Source organism: Amphiura filiformis, chromosome 19 (assembly GCF_039555335.1).
Source record: "Amphiura filiformis chromosome 19, Afil_fr2py, whole genome shotgun sequence".
NCBI classification, from domain to species: Eukaryota; Metazoa; Echinodermata; class Ophiuroidea; order Amphilepidida; family Amphiuridae; genus Amphiura; species Amphiura filiformis.
Genome location: NC_092646.1, coordinates 8745829 through 8768343, shown reverse-complemented (window position 1 = coordinate 8768343; position 22515 = coordinate 8745829). Strand labels below are relative to the sequence as shown.

The 22515-nt window shown below is 35.4% G+C and overlaps 1 protein-coding gene across 2 annotated transcripts; it reads left to right on the top strand.

Moving 5' to 3' along the window:
• The first annotated feature begins 1830 nt into the window (after positions 1-1830).
• Positions 1831-21228, top strand: LOC140140880 (GTP:AMP phosphotransferase AK3, mitochondrial-like). 2 transcript variants are annotated; one of them, XM_072162630.1, is made up of 6 exons: positions 1831-2133; positions 6125-6256; positions 6917-7089; positions 18387-18505; positions 19223-19288; positions 20984-21228. In XM_072162630.1, the coding sequence occupies exons 1-6, from the start codon at positions 1992-1994 to the stop codon at positions 21081-21083; spliced, it is 732 nt and encodes a 243-aa protein (XP_072018731.1). In that variant the 5' UTR covers positions 1831-1991; the 3' UTR covers positions 21084-21228. The 2 variants fall into 2 exon arrangements, with proteins under 2 accessions (XP_072018731.1, XP_072018730.1); XM_072162629.1 differs by having other exon boundaries at positions 6122-6256.
• The last annotated feature ends 1287 nt before the right edge of the window (positions 21229-22515 follow it).

The following is a 22515-nucleotide window of genomic DNA, read 5'->3' as shown; positions in this document are numbered from 1 at the left end:
CTATGGCGAGCGGGAAAATCGCACTAGGAATCGAGTTTGGGCGAGCGGTGGCGAGCGAGAGCGATCGCTCGCCTCAGATGAAACGGCAAGGCCTGCTAAGGGGCATTCGGTGAGAGCAAACTGTAAAATATAGAAAAGGGGTATAATCCTTCTTGTCTTCCATGAGCAACCGCGTCACATCGGGTATAATCTTCCTTCCAGGAGCAACCACTGTGTATGATTGACAGGCTATTCCATTGCTCGTAATAGGGTAGTGTATTTTCGCGGGACAATGCTGGATGGCGCACGCGCGCGTGCACGATGTGCAAGGTAGACTTTCGCCCAGACTTGGCCGTAGTTGTTGGTGTAGGGATGTGGGGGTGTGTGTGTTGGGGGAAGGGGCGTGTTGTCCGAGATGTTAGGAATTATTTAATAATAGTTATTAATATTGGAAGAACGTTTTAAACTTTAATTTCAGGCATCATATACGATTTTATACTATTTTAGATTTTCAATTAATAACAAAATAATAAAATAGCATTTAAAAATTATATTAATAGGCCTATTTATTATCGCATGCCATGGTAACAATAAAAAAAATGGCACACTTTCCGATAAAAATTTGGGAAACAAATTAATTTAAAAAAAAAAAAAAAAAAAATCTTTCTTGAACCAAATTTTCATGAAATTGAGGGCCATCAATAAACCAAAATGCACCCCGAATCTGTCGCACATCCCCGTAGTAGGCCTATCCTCCTTTCCACCCCCGTTGCCCTAAACTAGACGTGTAATATAACCGCCACGAGTATTTTTTTTACCTGTAGGCAAGCTCACCCCTACAGTCGCAATAGTTCTAGCCCAGATAGATTTTAACTCACGCCTACTAATAACGTACTTTCATCAAGTGATGGCGCTATAAGGTTTACCACGGAAGCTGTTTGGTTTACCGTGGAAGAAGATTATACCCTATATGAAAATATATGGGGTCATTGGGTGAGAGCATGATTTTTGGCATTCGGTGAGAGCAAAATGTAAAAAATATGGGGTCATTGGGTGAGAACGTGACGTGACCTTTTTAAAGGTGAGAGCCGAAATCACAGAAACCTCGAAAATCGAATTTCTAGTTCTAAATATGGCTTGAAATTTCTTTGTTTTTTCAAAATAAGTGACAAAATCAGTGATAAATGAAAGTTGCTGTTCAAATTGAACTTGTATTAAGGGTCTTTGGGTGAAAGATCAAATGGAAAAATAGGGGGTCTTCGGGTGACAGAACATGTGTTCGTAAAAAAATATGGGGTCTTTGGGTGACAGCGATGGAAAAATCTTAAATTTGCTCCCCTGAGGCTGACCCCGGGGCTGACCCAGACTCCGGCCCCAACTTAGGCCTAGACCTATTTCATTTTCCATATTTTATAGGCTATCGGAGGAGTTCCCTTGGACAATAGAAAGGAAGACTCGATTTTACTTAGGCCTATTCTAAAGAATGCAAAAAAAAAGTAAGACCCCATAGGCCTAGGGCCTATAGGCCAGCTCCTAAAACTTTTTTTTTTTTATTCCCTGTGCTTGGAACTGGTTGTGGGAGAAAAACCATAGGCCTACACAAAGAACCACCAGTTGAGTTCCCAACGATCATGAACAATAATACATTTACATTAGAACTTGACTTGAAAATATAGCTCGCATTACATTTAAAATCCCGCCCATCCGCGCCGCCTAATGCGCAGATGATATTAAAAAAAACATGCGTATTAAAAAGTCGTCGTCCAATTTTCTACGGAACTGATGCTGTTTCTACGCAGGCGCATGACCTAATTGGCCCATCGGTACATTTGGCACTGCACTGGTGTAGGCAAACATGCGGACTTATCAGATAGGTAACGGGTTTTGAGGTCAAATTTGAGGGGATTCTTGAGAGCTTGTCAAACAATTTAAGGACTAAACTCTTCTACGAAGTACGGTGAAGTATTCTGGTTGCAGGAAATTGACCAGAAAGCATTCAAAGTCAAGTCATAATGAGTAAATTATTTCGATCAGTAATCCTGGGTCCACCGGGTTCTGGCAAAGGCACGATCTCATCTCGACTCGTCAGAGATTTTGGATTGACCCATCTGTCAAGTGGCGATATTCTTCGTGCTCAAATCAACAAGGGTGCTGGTATGTACACTACTTATCTGTAAACTCCATAGTATTTTTGTGGAACATCTTTGCAATGTTTGTAATAATGATTACTGATTCCTAGACCTAGTGCTTATCATCTGCATTTTATTCCAACATGTGCAATTTCTGTAGCTTTACTTATTGTAAGAGTTATCAGTCATACATTGTAACATCCTTGGACTACATTTATTCCAGATAATTTTACCTGTATATTTATAATAAATTAATATAAATATTGAATGGCTTTGTCGAGTGTTAACACTCTTTTATTCATAAAATAAAAAAACATGAAGAATGGAAAACCGAAACCCAGAAAAGACCCAAAACCCATGCAGGATTTATTTATTTATTTATTTATTAACCATATTTAAACAGGGTAACCTACTCAACAAATATTACAATGTTGATTTTCAGTAGGGCCCTAAGACAAACATATAAAAGCATTGAATACACATAGAATATACATTATTAAAAACCATAAAAAATTGAGCTTACATAAATATATTACACAGCATTTTACATTATATAAATATTATTATACAGCATGAAAACCAAGTTTTTGTAATTAAAAATAATTGAAAGAGAAACACGAAGTACATAAAAAAACCATAAAAAAACCCAGCACAGATACATATATTAGGGGGCTGGCATTTTCTTCGGAAGGGGGGTCCTAAATAGTTCGCAACGCAAACTTAAAAAACTGGGCAAAACAGACACGTCATTTATCGGTATGACATTTTCGTATTGGTGCTGCCCTATTTAAGTTTGCACTGAAGTGCCATCTCAATTTGGGTGCACCAATTTGGATCATGTGCTAATGAATTTTTATTTATTCTGGATAAATAATAAAGTATTAATTACAATTTCAATCATAGGTGTTTAGGCAAGAAGTACAAGAAGCTGCGTAATTAATATTATGACAAACATGCAACTATTTAAGCCACAGGAGCCTTGTATTTTTTAGTGCAAACTCTAATTGAAATCATGCAATGACGTTACGTTGCACTAGCTTTTTGTATACACTTCATCCCATACCGTTGTGCAGAGCTACTACGGTACGGTATGGGTTCCATGTACTAGGTCCTAAATATACTGGGGGTCATACATTTTTGGAAAGAAAATAGGGGGTCATAAAATTTTTGATGACCAAAATGTACATGTAGGGAGTCACAAGATGACGATCTAGATAGTGTGTTTGTGTTATTCAAAAAGACTGATTTCAATACAATTTTAAACTGTTTAGGGGGTAAGGTTTATCGGTTGCACGTGGGGAGTCATGAAATATTTGTTGCCAAAATGGGGGGGGGGGGGGGGGGGGGAATTTAATTGACACCAACTTTTTGTAAATTTGGGACCTCCCCTTACAAAGAAAATGCCAGCCCCCTAACAACATGTACATGAATATTGAACGAGATACAAATTGTAGAAAAATATTTTATGAGTCAAAGACGAGTGCATTATCTTTCTATCAAGTAAAATATCATGATATCATCATGATAGGCCTATACAGTTGGATTTTGCTACTAAAAAGGGATTAATCCAGGTCCAATTACTTAGAGGTTAATAACTGTGCATCGGTCATTTGGAGGGCATTGTGAAAAATATAAACATTTTGCCTTTGGAACTGAGGAATATCCCGATTGCGCCCCGAGGGATATTCCGAGGTCCAAAGCAAAATGTTTAGATTTTTCACAATGCCCGGCTATATACCGATGCAAAGTTATTAACCTCATTCATAACCGTTACTTTAATCTCTTCACCTTACAAAATAACGCAAAAATTTGCTCAAAAATTTATAAAATAGATGATTTTTACATCTTCCCTTTCCAAAAATCGATCAGGCTAAAACAGGACGACCAATAACAAAAGTGCGTATCACAATCCGTGCAAATATGGTAGCGCGCAATCCAGCCAGCGCGCGCGCAGTTTGTTCGACGCACAACAACACGAAAACGCCGGTCAATTGTGTGCGACAATGGAACAAATACGCATTTTGCGGTCAATTGTGAGATATTAATGACCTCGATTTGCGTTCGCGTTTTCACAAATGATAAAATATGATTGGATCGCATGCATCGCGTTTATTAATGAGGTTATGAATGATAATTAATACCCCCTTTGGTCAATTACACTTCCAGCTGGGCAAGCCCACCCCAATGATTACCACAACAGATAATCCAAAGATAGAAAATTGTTATGTAATAATGTTATTATGAAACCTGTTGGCACACATTTCACACCATGTTGATATTTCTATGGGAAATCAACAGGAGCTAATTGAAGGGATTTGTGGTTTTGATTTTTATACCTTTTTCGGAGAACAACCGGAGTCTACATGATATATACGAAAATAAGCCATCCAATGATCCAATACGCCACCTGTATTATTATTCATTTTTTGATATTATCAGACTGATTTGGTAAAAATTGAAAATTAAATTGGACTGATATTATGACCTAACCCAGTGTGAGTAAGATGCCCATTTTAAGTGAAACATACCCAACCTCTGCAGGTAGGCCTACTTCAAAAACACTATGCCATGTATGTTTTTGTACATAGATTTATTGTATATCACCCAAAATGCTGTTCATAAATAAGGTCCAATATTCTGGCAAACAAATCTAGTGTATTGAAAACATAGTTCAAATTTCAGAACCATCTAGGAAGCGGACAGCCACTAACAAAAAATATGATTCTGAGTGGTATAATTGACCTGTTTGTTTTCAATCGAAAATTGTAAGGACTTTTAATTCAATGAAAAAATGGTCAATGTTGACATTCCTACATTGTATGTCTGCTTTAAATATACAAACTGTGTTCTAAGGGTTTCAAATAAAGTTTAACAATGGACGTACAATTATTTGTAGTGAGTGACTCAATGGGACCATTGCTCATGTAGGCCCTATATAACACATCAAAAGAAATAAGTCCCCTTTGACAATTTCGTCATAACATCGTAAAGTAAAACTTTGTACCAAAAAACTTACTTAGAAATAATTATATGATTGTTTACTAAGTGTTTTGTGAAAATGAAAGATGTCCATGACTTCATGGCTGAATTAACCTAAATTAAAGACAAAAACTGCCCTTTCCAAAAGTCACAAAGTAGGCCTTTATGCTTGTTAACTGCAAGGCGTATTGGGACAAGGAATGGAACTGGCCATCTTACAACTCACTGTGCTGAACTCTGCACCAAGGGGATTTGCATGGCTGAATGATCAAGAATCGATACACATTACAATAAATGTTCACTTGGTGAGGATTTTATACTGCACTCAAACAAATGGGGTTTTCCATTAGTAACAAGCCATGAATCAACTTTTGTGACAAGCATAGGCCTACTTTGTGACTTTTGAAAAGGGCAGTTTTTGCCTTCAATTTAGGCTCATTCAGCCCTGAAGTCATGGAAATCACTCATTTTCACACAGCACTTAGTAAACAGTCATATAATTATTTTAAAGTTAGTTTTATTGGTACAAAACGAAACCTTACAATGTTATGACGACGTTTTCAGAGGGGGACTTATTTCTTTTGATGTGTTTAGCATTGTCTTTTAAAGCTTGTCAGTGATTCCCTGAATCAGAAAAACCATCAAAAATCAGATTTCTGCATATTGAAAACTGAAGAGAATTGGCGTGCCAACATGCTCTACAAGTATGTGATACAATCAAAAATATATCAAGATTACATTATTAACAATTTGAGTAAAATTATGACAAATTTTGGTCAGTATTTTTGTCCATACATGTACAGACACTTGCTCTGAACAATAGTGCTTTATTATCAACATTAGCAGTGTAACCCCATCCCCCCAATGTCAAAAAGAAATCTACGCCACTGATTTTCATAGAAAATTTGCCAGTGAAATGGAAAAACAATCGAGTGTTTGGTAAAAAATGCAATAAGAATGTTTCTGATTTTTTAGCCTACTTGAGCTAACAAACAAATAAAAGCTAAATTCACACACTTATCTTTTCCTCACAGCAGGGAAGCCGTCTGAAGCAGCATTGCAAGCTAAGGGCTTTATGGAGAAAGGACAACTTGTGCCAGATAATCTGATGGTGAGACTAGTCTTGAATGAGTTGAGTCACATCTCTGAGCAGAGTTGGCTTCTAGATGGTAAGATCGCCTCCTGATTCCAGAAAAATACAGCATTAATTTTTTGGAATTCAAAAATATTATCTTTTTTTCCCAAATAAAGCATATCTAAATCCTGATCCTTTAGTTCTAACTGGCAATAAAAGTCTAATTTTTAATATTTTTGCAATTTGAGGGAAAATGTGCACAAGTCTAAACATTCAAAATCTTGAATTTTGGCCAAGAGTTTACTCTTAATTTTAATATTTCATGTAATTTTTTCAAAAGAATTAGAATGCATAACTTAAAATACAAGTTGTACAAGTAACAAGTCTTTAATGAGCTTGCTTGTCACAGCATACAAAAAATGCCTTAAAATTCATGATTTGGCCCTTATTTCCAAAAACTGTCCAAATATTACTAACAGTATACTAATTTGGTATTATTTCTTGTTCAAAATTACAGTAAATTTGACCAATTCTGTAAAATGTTGTTTGCAAATTGTTCCAAAACCCATTCTTTAAAAACCGGTTTCTGAAACTTGCTACCCAAATCTATACAAAAAAAGCCTGAAAATGCATCACAAATCTGCTGCATATCCCATACCCACTTGTCTACTAAGAACACCCCCCCCCCCCACGGAGCCATGCATTACAGCCCGCATAAATAATTTCACACATTACTGATTATTTCCTCCTCCAGGATTTCCCCGCACAGTGTCTCAAGCACAGGCATTGACGCAAGAGTTGAGCATCGATTCTGTCATCAGATTAATTATTCCGTTTGACGTTTTGACAAAACGATTAGAAGGACGTTGGGTGCATCCCGCTAGTGGTAGAGTATACAACTTAGAATGGAATCCTCCTAAAGTTGAGGTATGTATATATTTTGCCTTCCACTGTAGCCCAAATTTCCGTAAAATTGGGGACAAGTTGTAAAAATTCAGACAATGGGCTATTCCAGAAATTAAAGGCACACCCCCTAAAGAAGACATGGGATTCCCAAAAATTTTCACCATTTTTTGCTCTGGGAATTCCCAAAAAAAATGGCCATTATTCTCACAACCCTAAAGAAGACATGGAATTCCCAAGAAAAAAGACGCCTTTTTAGGCTTGGGAATTCCCAAAATTTTGGCAAAATTTGCATGTCTTCTTTAGGGACACTGGGAATTCCCATTTTTTTAAGCATTTTTTTTTTTTCAAAATGGGAATTCCCATTATTTCGGATATAATTTTGGTATGGGAATTCCCAAAACATTATGGTACAAATTTACATGTCTTCTTTAGTCCCCTTTTGCCTTTTTTTTGGAGTGCAAATTTTCCTCCAAAAGGGGTTGTCATTATTCTGGAAACCCTAAAGAAGACATGGGAATTCCCAAGAAAAGACACCTTTTTAGGAGTGGAAAGTCCACCAATTCCCAAGAAAAATGTCCCTTTTACCCCGGTTATTATTCTTAAACCCTAAAGAAGACATAAGAATTCACAAGAAAAAGACCCCTTGTTTCTTTTTATTCTTGCAAATATCATATAGGGTGGATAAATTAAATTTTGGTTCAAAAAGTACACAGTTTTGTTCTTCTCTTATTTACCCCATCAAAACTTCTTGTATTAAAACCAATGTGCTAAGAACATTGTAGGCTTTCAAAAAAAAAATCAAACTTCAATAATGAGTTATGTTGCCTTGTTGAGATACAGCACATATCCTGGAAATCAGGATCTGTGGATACAGTGTGTTCAAAAACCATACATAATTTTAATATATTTTATGACTTTCTCAATCAAAACTATCTAACCATCTTCATACAAATGTGCATGAAATGGTATGTAAGATTTGGAATTCCAACCAAATTTAACATTGTGTGAGCACTATGCTCAACTGGACAAATATCCACATTGACATCAAAATTGCTGATGGAGATGCATGGTTAGCCTATGTAAAATTATCTCATACTAGTATGGGCAGTATAGGTTTATAATGCAGCAAAAATTGAAATGTGTAGCATATGTCATCTCAGGACAAATCTATCATGTATTATGTAAGCCTAATCTAAAAACGGCCTAATATCTCATGACGAGTTATATTAAATTGCTGGTGAAATCTTACAACTAAACCTCATTATGTAGTTGAGAATGAGGTTTTAATAGCTAGTCAGTAAGTTCTTTAATAGCCAGTATCTCATACCAATGAACGCCTTTTTAGTTACGACTGTCCTTTTTTAATAATATCGCCAAAATATTAACCCTAACAACGGCCCTAATCCTAAACATAATCCTAACCCTAACACTGATGCCTAAACAATAGACCTAATCCTAAAACCATACTAAATATAAACTTTTAAAAAGAAGTATAGCATGCACATGTAATTTTCAAGTGGGGGTAAAATAGTCAAAAAACAGGGTACTTGAAAGAAATCTTGAAACAACGTGGGACCATATTTCAAAACATTTTGCCGTTTTTTGTAGTAAAAATTACCCTTAGAAATGGAGTAAAAATAACCCATATGATATGTGGTAGCCTAAATATTACACCTATAGAAGTTTATAAAATGTTGTAGGGGTTTGAAGTTTCCCCCACTCTGGCCTCTGCCCCTCCTGCCATGCAATGAATAAGTTTGATCATGTTGATAGTTGCGGAAGAGCAACCTAATTGGTATCATTTAGAGGCCTGCCACCAATGTCCACCATGACCAAAGACAAATGTAAGCATGTGCTACTTTCTTGTTCCAAGCAATGCAATTAAATGATATTTTAATATTATTTAAAAGAGGGAGCATGTTCATCTCTTATACTTCCACTTGCCTGATCCTGAGCCTGGGTCCTCTCGCCCCCGCCCTCGTCCTCTTTTCAGTCATTCTACTCCATTTCGGCGTGCCTAACGACTGGATACCACTTATATATAGACATTCCTGAATAGTGCAACACATGGCCTGTCTGTCTTGTTGGTGGTCGTCCTAATTGTCTCAAGATATCGAAGTCATTCTGGTATAGACTTGGAATGGAATGGGAGTTGTTACTATGTGGGGGCAATTTAACAATATACCTAAACCATATCAATTGCCCAAAATTAAATCACAACAACAAAATGGGATGTTGTATTTCAGGCTGATATTTTTTATAATATAAGTGAAAAAAAAAATCTTCACCGTCTCATCTTGACACATGTGCTGGGCAGTCAGTAGAAAGACCTTGCTACATGTAATTCTATAATCGTCCATATGACAAACAACATATATCATATCAGTAGAGTCTCTGGAGCTTCGGAATCCACATTGTTCCTCTCTGAGGTTGTCGCCATTTATTATGGTTTACTGGTTCAGAACCATCTTGCAGAATACTCTCCATCTCTCTGGGATGGACAGAATGATTGCTCATAGTTGGCTGAGTCTAGTTTCCCCTGGGCCTCAAGGAAGAACAGATGATTAATTGTGTTTTCAACTGATTGAGTGTCCCAGGTTAAAGAAGAAATAAAGCAAACAAACAAAATCCCCCTCCTTGAATCCTGGGTGATAAGACCCTTGCTCCTTTCAAATGCCAGGGCCTTTATTTCCCCTTTACTTTTTTGTAACCTAGTGACCTATATTTCATGCATATCGATCAATATTTGAACCAGTTTGGAAAACTTATGCCTCCGCATCAGGCTGCATGTCAATTTAGGTGAGTCATATTTTCACATATTAACATTCTGAAGTTGAAAGATCTATAATGGTACAGGGTGTCTCCCCCCACCAAAAAATAAAAACCAGATCCCTCATTGCGCCCTCTTTTTCTCCTATTTCTGAAAAGGTGATCAAATATATTTTGGTAGGTAAAGAAACCTTTAATCGTTAGCTTAAATAAACCAAAATAATTATGACGATAATGTCCCCGTTTTTCACTCGGTACACGGATGAGGTTTGGCTTTGGAATGGTCTGCAAGATCACCAGACCTCACACCGCTTGATTTCTTCCATTGGGGCAACATCCAAAGCGACGTCTATGAGCGAGGATCAGCTAGCCTCCAACTCCAATATCTTCGCAACCGTATTACTGCTGCATTCACAAGTATGGGTATGCAACGCGATTGATGCAATGAGGACCAGGGCTGAAACAGGTATTTGTCAAGAAGGCAACCAGGTAGAAGGCAGAGCAGCACAGTAAATTCACTTCAGAAGAACCAAAGACAACCCAAACAGCCCTTTTCAGGGCTACCTTTTATCCCAAAAAGAGAAATAACTTATGTTGTAAATAAAAAGAAAGCAAGAAACAACAAAGTAAAAAAGTAAGAAACATAATTAACAAAGGCATAAATAACCAAAAAAATAAGTAATTACCCCACATCCATTTTGCCCACAATTATGACACGTAACAAATTCCATAGCCCATAAGCCCACCGGTAAAGCCAATTCCTTAAATAAAGTTGTTATTTTATAAAGTTATCATTGAGTAATGTTTGATATTCATGCATTATATTTGTGTTCATTTTTAATCTTTGAAGTAGCCAAACATCCTCCGTGGACAGAGGGGAAAAGGTGTACATTTCTTAAAAACAGCATATTTTCAAAAGTTGTGAGCCGATTGAGGGGAAATTTTTTTTTTCAATTTATTAAAGCTAACGATTAAAGGTTTCTTTTCTTGCCTCAAATCTACATTTCCTTAAAATTACTGAGATGTAGGTAGTCATAGAATATGAGAAAAAGTGTGCCTATACATGTATATGGACAAGGTTAACATTTTGTCATTAAATTGCCATTTGTTCAAAATCCGTAGAATTTATGTTAATATTATATTATTGACCAATTTGGTATTTCTACAAAGCCTTATAATTGTTTTCAAAGTGACTTAAAGAAGGCATTTTCACTCTAATAGTGTCCAATTACCCATGAATTGCCCTTATTTATAATATGATGAGAACAAAATATTTTAAAATTTTCAGGCAGGTATATTTTTTCAATTATTTTCTTTAATTTGAAGAACTGCTGTCATCAAACAGGACTTGTGTCATCAACCATATTTCTCTATTTTAGGTGTGGTATGGCTCTGAAGGGCCAAGACAAATATTGGAAACTTGACAAACTAATTTTCCATGATCTGTGGGGCACTCTTGACATTTTGTGGAAAATTGTTTAAGCTTTAGCATCCATAGCACTAGCGTTGGGCTGGGACAGGCATCTGCTATCTACTGAAGATAGCAACATTCACATACTTAATTCTGAATGGTTTGTGTGCTTACGTGCACAGTGCACACAGTGATTTTCTTCACTTGTTCCATTGTACTTTTGTATTGTTTACCTGACACTGCTATGGGTTCTGGAATTGGTCATATTTGGCCATCTAACTTTACCTATTTTTATTTTGTTGTTCAGTTTAGCATGTCTGCATGCTTAGTACACATTATGTTAGTATACCTTGCACTTTTTCTTTCCAATTCTGAAAACCTGAATGGCTACACATGGCCCAATCTATTAACATGATTAAAAGCTGCCAATGTTTGTGATTTTATTATGAGTCAAAAGTCATGTACTGGAGACATAGCTATTAAAGCAGACATTAAAGGGGTGTTTCGTGATCCACAGCCTCATCCCCCCACTTTTCTCAAAAAAAGTTAAGATTTTTATACCACTGGAAACCTTTGGCTACATAATGTTTATGTATATGTACAGAAAATTTCTTGCAGATTAATTCTTTTCAATAACAAAAACATTGTCAAATTTGTATTTTGTTCTGGTTTGAAACAGAACAAAATTACAACACAGTGGCCTATGGAGCAGTGTTATACACATAATCATGCATAACTCGCAAACACAAAATCGGAATCAACTGACATTTTGGGGAAAAGCTTTTTTTCATGGATATCTACAGAAAAATGTCATAAAAGTATCACAAAATACTTCTTTAACATGACCATATCCTTGCTGACATTATCAACGCTATGTTGGGCGCAATGGGTGGGACGGGAAGAGAACTATTTTACCGTAGTTAACATTTGAATGGGAGCCTGTTTAAACAACTGTATACGTGGTGTCCCGCCTATTAGGGTTAAGGTTCGAGTTCAGTTCATTATTGATCGGAAATTATATAGATATTCACTGGTAATAAATACTAGTCATAGTATATCGTGTGTATGCATTTTATTCCGTAATCATAAAAAGACGCGTAGCACAGTGGTCATGGTGGTATAGCATCTGACCCATATAGGTTGTCGATTCAAACCGGTGGATCCTTGGTAGAATTTTATATATTTCGCTTTTGTTAGGCAAGAGGAAATAATAATGGCATTATGTGGAATTTAACCTCATAATACTTATGTACATTATGTATACATGTATGATGCAAATGTTAAATACAGAAAAAAATATTGTGGATGGGGAGCATGACCTAGTGGTGTTTCCATTCAAATACTCAGCTCAGAAAAATAAAGACTACACTCAAGCAAGAGAAATGAAGACCTATATGTTCTATAAAAGATATCCCAAGACTTGTTATAAGGAAACTCCGTAAACTTTACAAGAATAAAGAAAAATGGATAAATTAAATAAAAATACTAGTAGTCGCCCGAGTTAGTATTTACAAAAGGGGTGGGGAAAGTTCTTGATTTTGATTTGGGTATGCAGCTGGGATTTTAAAAAACAAAAAAAAAGAAAAAAAAATTGATGAGGAGACTAACATTCTTTTTATTATTTCTGTTTAAAATTATGGTAAATTTGCCCAACTATTTATAGTAGTATGGACAAAATTGTACAAAATTTGCTAAAACAATAAAGAATTTTTTAGATTTTAGGAAAACATTGGAAACACCATATGCACCTCAAGACACAAATTTAATTATGGCCCAGAGAAATGCCAATAAACCTGAAATTCACCCTAAATCGAGGAGGGGGCACTCGCTAAAATTGGGTGACGGGGATGTTTAAGTGTGGCCACATTGACCCTAGTTCCAGTAACTGTAACTCAGTATTTTCATTTATCATTAGGACGTTATTAGATACTGATACAGGTCCGTAGATGTCAGTATGTTTATGATAAAGACTGAAGTCTTGCTTGCAGGACTCCTTCTCACCCAAATGACCCCCTGAACTCCTTCTCATCCAATGACCCCCTTTTTGTTTGCCTGTCACCAAAAGATTCCCTTTTTTCACTTTTGGACACATTTCTGATAATCTCTCACCGAATGCGGGACTCGACATCTTTTATACTTATTTTTATACTTTGTAAATACTAACTCGGGCGACTACTATTTTTATTTTATTTATCCATTTTTCTTTATTCTTGTAAAGTTTACGGAGTTTCCTTATAACAAGTCTTGGGATATCTTTTATAGGTCTTCATTTCTCTTGCTTGAATGTTTCCTAGTCTCATGGAAAGACTGAGACTCCTCCCCTTTTTTTGGTAAGATTTTCCCCAGTCTCATGGAATGACTCCCTTCTTTGGGCCTTCGGTCTCTCCGTATTAAGACCCCTAGTGGAAAGGTGGGTACCGAGATGTGCAGCAGATTTGCATAATTTCAGCTATTAACTTTGGGTATGTTTCAGTAGATATCCACAAAATGCCTATTCCCCAAATTTTAGTTGATTCCAATTTTTCATTAGTGAGTTATGCATGATTTATATGTATTATACATGTAGGCTCAGTATGCTATACTTGTTATTTTGTAAACAAATACAAATTTGACATGTCACATGGGGGAAAATGGGAATTAAAACGACAAACTATTTAAACTATTTTAAAATGTTGACACATTTTGACAAAATTTAGACATTTTTGGAAAGTATTTTTGGGAAAAAGTTGTACAAATTATGAAATTCAGTGAAATCACTCAAAATCTCATAAAATATTTTTGAAATTTAACAGTCCTCGATGTAAATGGTATAAATTTAATGATATGTAGTTAAAGTGTGTGTAGCTGGGATGAAAAGCCGTCCATCATATGAAAATTTTGTCCTTTCGTATTGAAAAAATAGATTTTTTCCCCCAAAGCACCTAAAAATTTTAGGTCTTTAAAAAAAACACATACAAATAATAAATCACAAGAAAAAATATGTAATCGCAGGAAATAATGTTAAATAACAGGAAAAATCATTACATTATGGGTTTTTTTGCAAATTATTGTAAAAATTAGCCAAAGTTGTTAGTTTCTAAATCACTGAAAAATATATAAAAATGAAAAATAATGTAAAATCGCATGAAAAATAAATGCAAAATATTTTTTAAACACCTTCAATAATGTCGCTCTCCTTGGAACAACGACATGCGATTAAAAAAAGTCCCAAAATATAATTAATAGTCTTATTTGGTCAATTTTAGTTTCCATTTTTAATATGTACATGTAATCACCTGATTGTAATCACCCTATAAAAATATTCTTGAATTAAATTTGACTGGAAAAAAATGATTAAATTTCATTGTCATTTTGAGAAAAAGCCCACAAATTATTTCACCATAATTATAGTGTGGAATTTGTAAGTGTTTTTTCATATTGAGATTGAGGCTTTTGCTTAGGTACACTCATAGAAATGACTTGTTCGACTTGTTGGCGCAATTCAAAAGGAGTAAGTTTGGACAACTCAAAAATAGTGTAAAAGTTGCCAAAACAAAATTCATTTTAGTTATCTGAACTTAAAAATGCTGAAAAAGCTCAAAAGTTCCGTCAACTAATCAACTTTGTTGGCATTACTTAAAAAGTTGATGTAAGTCGTTGCGTCAACTTTCTAAGTAATGTCAACTTCTGAATTCAAGTTCACGGAACTTAGAAAAATAAAAAAGAACCAATTAGTTGAGTTATTGTAACTCGAACATGTAAGTTGATGTAACTCGTTCATATTAAGTTACTGGTACTTATTGTTTTGAGTTATTTCAATTTAGTACTGTGTTACTTAATTCACGTAATTTTGGATCATTTTCTGCACAATTAGCAGTATTCAAATATTTATTTTTGTAATCAGTGCAAAATTTTGTATACTATAGCACACCTCAAGACATCAAGACGTGTTCTTGACATTTCACCTATGGCCAAACCATCTCCATAAAATACAGCAAGTTAAATTGGTTTACAAAGATCTACAGGTTTATATTGATTTGAACAAAGTTAACTAGTCAGACAAACACTTCAATTAATTCACATCAATATAAAGAGAAATGTACGATATATACGGCCTAAAACCCCAGTAACCCACTATAAAAAAAATTCAAAAAGTAGCATGTTCAAGAAGGTATATCCAAAGTGGTATATCCATGCAAAGCTGTGCACAGCACTGAATGTTTTATCTTAGATAATCTATGGTTTTATCAAACTTTGAACATGTACACTGTATAGCATGTATAGTCATGATAGTAATGCTGCAGGCATCAGGCATATAGACCAGATATTGGAGCACATGGGTCAAGGTCATATTATGTAATAGTTTCTACCAAGGGTTTCTGGTTTCTACTGCCTAGCATGATCTGGTTAAATCAGGGATCTACTCTCACATCCCTGGTTAAATTTATGTAGCATTTATATTTTTGCAGAAGTCTGTTTTTGAAACTTCCACAATGCAGACAAATGTAATGTCCTTGCCCTTGAAGTCTTTTTTAAATGTTGGGCAGTGGACACAAAGTTAAAGTCCCAGGCCTACTTGATTTATATAAGTTGATATTTTAATACCACAAAATATTAACAGGCAAAATAAAGAGTTGACGTTTCTGAGATAACACATTTTGTCTTGTTTTGTGTGTCTTCCATGGGGTAAATTTGCAAATGATTGAGTTATAAAAGTGCAGGAAATTATTGAAACTGCCCCAAATAAAGCAATATTGTATAAAGAATTTTTGAATATGGTTAAATCGCATGACGTATTTTATAAAAATGGTAAAATACCAAGTAATATTTCAAAGCTTCCCAAATAATTATACACTTGTAAGAAATTTACAAAAAATGCCAAAAAAGTTGTTAAATCGCATATGAAAAATTTAAAAAAAATTGCAAACAATTGTAAAATCACAGGAAATAATCTAAAAACATCCTAACATTTGTAGAATTCCGGGATATATTTTTAAAATGTCCTAAAAATTGTAAAAACACAGTAAATATTTCAAAATGGGCAAAAAATTAGTAAAATGGCAGGAAATCTTCAAAAATTGCTTCAATAATTTTTCTAAACAGAGTGAAATCGCAGGAAATATTCAAAAATCGCCTTAACAATATTTTTCAAAAAGTAAACTCACTGGAAAAAATCTAAAATTGCAACACATTTAGAAAAATAAAAGTGGAAATATGTCAAATACGTTAACAAAATGATTTCCCATTTCCCCCCATGAAACACTCCCCGGTCGTTACACCTCTGAATAAGGGAAGGGCAGAACAAATTTTGTGTCAAAGGGTGTGCAATAATTATGAGCCGGGGATTCCAAACGGCTTGCCAAAAATCGCTTGCCTCCTCTTGGCCCGCCAAAAATCCCTTGCCTCCCCCTCGGCCCGCAAAAAATCTTTGCCCCCCCCCCCTTTTTGGGGTGCTAAGTTTCAAACCTTATGGTCTACTCTATATACATGTTATGCGCGCTGCAGCAAGAAGATTTGCATATTTAAGCATTTCCGTGCCAAAAATCACTCCCCCCCCCCCCCTCGGCTTGCCTCCCCTTTTGGCCTGTCTTCTTTAAGTACACTGGGAATTCCCAATATTTTTAAGCATTTTTTCTGGCAGTGGGAATTCCCAAATAAAAAGGGCAGCATATTGAGGCAACCCTAAAGAAGACATGGGAATTCCCAAGAAAAGTACCCCTTTTAGGCTTGGGAATTCCCAAAATTTTGTCAAAAATTTGCCTGTCTTCTTTAGGGTCACTGGGAATTCCCAAGTTTTTTAAGCATTTTTTATCAAAATGGGAATTCCCAATTTTTTTGGACAAAATTTTGGTATGGGAATTCCCAAACATTTTGGCAAAAATGTGCATGTCTTCTTTAGGGTCACTGGGAATTCCCAATAGTTTTAAGCATTTTTTTATCGAAATGGGAATCCCAATTTTTTTTGATAAAATTTTAGTCTGGGAATTCCCAAAAATGTATGGTACAAATTCACATGTCTTCTTTAGGGGGGGTGCCATTAATTTCTGAATAGCCCAATTTGTGTTAAATTTTGCCAAAATTTTTGCCAAATTTCCTTAAAAATTGGTACGTTGATGGCATAGGCGTAGATCCGGGGGTGGGGGATAAATCCGCCCAATATTTTGCCAGGGGGATGGTCCATACAATCATCCCCAATGTTGACGCCTGATAATGGGTTTCTGACCAATTTATTCTACTTTTAAACCATATTTAATCAGTTTAGCTTCAAAATAGCATTTTTCTCACACTTCGCTCGCATTAGTACCACAAGCTCATTTTGTCGCCAAAAGGTGTTAGATTAACTATACTTCAAGAATTTTTTCCAACTCCATCCCCCCCAATGTCAAAAAGAAATCTATGCCACTGGTTGATGGGTCCACTTTCAAAGACACATGGAAGACATGACGTTAATCTTTCCACACAGGGAGTGTAGATTTCAAATGGAACCATCTATTCAGGTAACCCCATTTGAAATTCACACTCTTTACATGTATGTGGAAGATTATAGTCATGTTTTCCATAGAGGGCGTATGTGGATTACAACTGGAATAGCCCAATAACCGCTTATAGAGGTTAATGACTGCACATCAGTTGTCTGGAGGGCATTGTGAAATATCTAAACATTGTGCTTTGGAACCGAGGAATATCCAGAGTGGTGCAGCACCGAGGGATATTCCGAGGTCCAAAGCACAATGTTTAGATATTTCATAATACCCGAAAAATTACTGATGCAAAGTCATTAACCTCATTCATAACCGTTACTTTTCACTTTTTAAATTCAATTTACGCCATATTTTCTTCTTTTAAATTTGAAAACAAAATATAATTTTAACTGTATCTTTTGTTTTCCCTGTAAAAAATCGAGTAGCCAGATTAGGGAAATACCACTAGCAACCAATCACATTAGCGCACAATTAGGCGATGTTCAAATACGGCGGCCAGCGCCTGTGTAACATGATCATTGTAAAGCATACTTTTAGCTACGTCACGAGACGCGGTCATTATACTTTTTTCAATAACCTACATTTGCGTCTACGTATTTTTAATTTATTATCTGTGATTGGATTAAACACATCGCGTATATTAATGAGGTTATGAATTTGTTTTAATTAATATCCAGGGTAAGGACGACGACACAGGAGAAGCGTTAGTACAGCGTGATGATGATAAACCTGAAACAGTGCGAGCCAGACTACAGTTATATACAAAACTTACAGAACCCGTCTTTGGCTTTTACAAGTGAGTTTACAAATATTTTTGTGTGTTATTTTTTACCAGCGGAAAGTGCCACTTCACACCTTTCTGTCTGTGAACATGTTACATCAATATAAGGTATACCATATGTCAGCAATAATGAAATTGAAATAGGCTAAAATAAGGGGCAAAAAAAGTTTGTTGCTGAATTGATGTTCTTTGTTTAATGCGCACATGTACATGCCAGAAGTATGTCTATGTAAATGGAGCATTCTCTATGCCAATAGTATGTCTTTTGTGAATGGGGCACAACATGCACAATAGGGCATTCACAAAGGACATACTACTGGCTAGTACATGTGTGCATCAAACAAAGAACATCAACTCACCAGTCAGGAGGTCTCGAAACTACCAATTTGCGACTTCACGTTCATTTTGTGGGAGCAGTTCGCATATGGACATTGATTGCCATCTAATAGACCGCTGTTTGTCATCCATATTTAGTACCAAGGGAGTAATTATTTATTAGCTTTGACAGCAAGACACAAGACAGTTGCTCAAAGCTTAAATTTACAAGTCTATTTTTTTGTATAGTTCTGAGCAACACTCACCATATCCCTGGATTAGTAAGTGAAAATGTTTATCATTCAAGTTGAAATAAAACTCTGCAAATGGCACATTGAAAACTGAATTGAAAACTGAGTTTTAACTCATTTTGCTTGATCATTCTACATGTCTAAAAATCTTTCTTTTTTACCTCAGAAATCTTGGTATTCTACAGGACTTCAGTGGCACAGAAACAAATCAGATCTGGCCTCATGTACACAGGTAGGTATGATCACATAATGCTTAGTAATGAGTATATAGAAGGCTCCCTTTGTACACATGTTATGACCTCAGCCCTGGCTTAAGTTATTACACACGATTTTTGTGATAATGTTATTCAAAAATGATAGATGTAGATTAGTATATTAGTTGACCAGCTACCAAAATGACTTTTCCAAGGCATACATGCATGTGTAGTGTGAGAAAATGTGCAATTTAATGCTGAAATAAAGCAATAATAGGAAAATTGATTCCAAAAAATAGACCAAAAAGAAGATGACATCACACATTTAGTCAAGTTTGTCCCGGTATTTCGAAGGGAGGGGCTCAGTACTCTATTGCTAGTCATAGTGGCAAAATTGCAGAGCATCCATTGGACAAGCTGGTATTAGGGATGAAGTATGTCCGACAATAAAGTAGCCCATCTCAGATGTGCACCATTTTAAACACTTGACAATGACCAGTTTCAAAAAAATATGTGATTGGCACTATTCTCTAGTCCTAAGGTTTGCTTATCCAAAAAATAAAAAGGAGTCGCTGGTCTGAAAGGTGGGGTTAGGTTTAGGGTTATGTTGGTTTCATACTTTCTTTTCGCTTGCTGCTCTGATGACGATATTGCTTTACTGCGCAGATAAGCCGATATATTGATCACTCCACCGCTTTGCCCAAAGCGGCAGACCGCTAGGAGATGCATTCAAGTCAACTTGGAAGCGGTGTCGGTGACGTATGAGAACAGGATACAATATTTAGCCAATTAACACAGAGCGTTAACTTTGACTTTCAGAGTCATTTTATAAATCACCAGAAAAACAAAATAAAATTTAAAAAAATATATAAAGTGTTTCTTTTAAAAGCGACACCCACACCTATAATCGATGAGTCGAGGTGGTCACTGTGCCCGCTATACCCTCGTGTTTGTCAGCATTGCCAACTGTTACCACACATGAGTGCAATGGAAAATGGACTATTGCATTCGTGCGGAGTGCAATAGTCTTTTTCTAAAAATGGCAAAAATAATCAATAGTACCGGTAATTGACCAATCAAATGATAAGAAACTTTGTATGAGTTATAAAAACGTAGATAGTGCACTTATTGTAGCCATACTTAATTAATGATTATTATGGATGACAGTAATCCTTACACGGTGAGAGTTATCATGTTCATGTTGAGTAATTGATGTACCAATAGGGTGTTCTCCCAATTAAAAAAGGAATTACCCGTACATAACAATGATGATAACATAGTAATGTTTTCTTTGGGAGGTGTTTTTAAAGTAAAAATGTTACGTTTAGTTCAGTGATTTGCTCATCTGGACGATCATAAAAATCATACAAATTCAGATTTTGGTACCTTTGTTATTGTCATAGATGTGCTAACATAGCCTGCGAGTGGTTCATCCGAAAGCCGCGTATTTAAGACAAAATAAGACATTTTACACGAATCTGTAATTTAGATACTGACAGTATCTGAATTAGCTACATGTATTTGAATGGGGCTTCAACTTCGTCAGTACTGCTGTTTTCTTTGTTTTTTGCCAAATTCATCATTTCAAATATTCCAAATGACAATTTGAATGACTTTTCCTTCACTATTTTAAGCAATTTATAAACAATTTAAATTTTTTTACACTTGCACTAGGATCACTGAATGGGTCTTTAATTAACTCTGCATTTCTTTTCCCTTCATCCCTTACACAGGTATGTGCAATTCAAATTGACCCACACCCATGGCCATGCCCATGGGCACAGTCATCATCCACCGCCGCAGCAGCATGAGCATAAGGAACAACAGGGTTAGCATCATGTGTTTACCATAGCAACAAAGGTTTGTGGTATAGCCCACCGACAATCTTGAGTATTATTTTCAAATGTTTATTTGGGCATTTAGGCCTAAAAAATGGTTTTGATTGGTGTAATCCGACCTACCATAAAATTAGGCCCGACCCTAGACCTATTTCTTCTTTTTTTTTTTTTGCAATAAATTTTTTAATAAATGAATAAAATTTTAAAAAAGAAACAAAAAAAGTTCCAAGGTCTTTATCATACGCAATTTACCGCTTAAAATGTGTGTAAAAAATTTTTCTTAAAAATTATGACCGACCTACCCTATTTTTTTTTTTATCTTACGCCAATCAAACAATTTGTTAGGCCTTATGTTGATTTTCAGCATGATGATGTATAAATTATGTGAATGTTAATGAAATTATTGTACATACCAATATATGAAGTGAATCATGAAAGCATAAATCATAATAATGGTTGAAATATTAATTTTGAGATATTTTAAGTAAAAGATTGTATGTGAAAATACTATTTTTATTAATGAGAGATGTTGCATCAATGGGCTATACAATTTGAAAATCATACAATCCTATGGAAGACATCACCTTAATATTCCACATACATTGTATATAGGGGTATGAATTTTAAGATAGTTACTTGAATGGGAGACTCCGTTTAAAAACCACACCCCCACTGTGTGGAATACTAAGGTCATGTGATGTCTTCCATATGGGGTGTATGGATTTCAATTGGTAATAGCCCATTGACCTGTTTCTACTGTTGTTTCTACTGAGGAGTGATTGCACAGTGCTGATGAAGCGTGATTTATACATAATACAGAGCTGCCAACTAGTACTGATTTTTACGGTATGGTGGGATATTTTCACTGGTTAAATTTTTTTTGCAATTTTATAAATTATGAACAGTTTAGTGGGTGTTTAATTTGTGTTTCCAAATATATTTACATTAAGGGATCTGATATTAACGTTTATCGACGTTTTCACACATTTTTTCATCCCAGCTACATACACTTAAAGTACATATCATTAGATTTATAAATTTTACTTCGAGGACTGTTAAATATCAAAAACATCAATTTTTAATAATTTGCCATAAATTATGTATTATATCGTGAATTTAAAAAAATCTAAATTATTTGATATCAGAATGACATTCTTCGTATTCAGAATGCAATTCGGTATGTCGATCTGATGTACTCTCATGTCCCACAAAAAATACTGCCCTAACGTTCATACCCCACCCGTTAAGTACTGTAATAAATATTTTTGAGGAGTTAAAAATTCATAACTGCCTGTTCGACTGTAAAACGTGCGAAAATTAACCCCGTGAAAATTTCTCGCTATACAGTTGTATTTTTGTACAGATTTTACTGAAGAATACTGAAAAGAAATAGTGAAAATGATTGAGAATTAAATGTTTTTGTACAT

What these genes read in the sequence shown, in the direction of transcription:
- LOC140140880 (XM_072162629.1), top strand. Translation starts at nt 1,992, where the DNA reads ATGAGTAAATTATTTCGATCAGTAATCCTGGGTCCACCGGGTTCTGGC. An exon ending in GCAGAGTTGGCTTCTAGATG is followed by an intron (nt 6,257 to 6,916) that starts GTAAGATCGCCT and finishes TTCCTCCTCCAG; the next exon opens with GATTTCCCCGCACAGTGTCT. An exon ending in ATCTGGCCTCATGTACACAG is followed by an intron (nt 19,289 to 20,983) that starts GTAGGTATGATC and finishes TCCCTTACACAG; the next exon opens with GTATGTGCAATTCAAATTGA.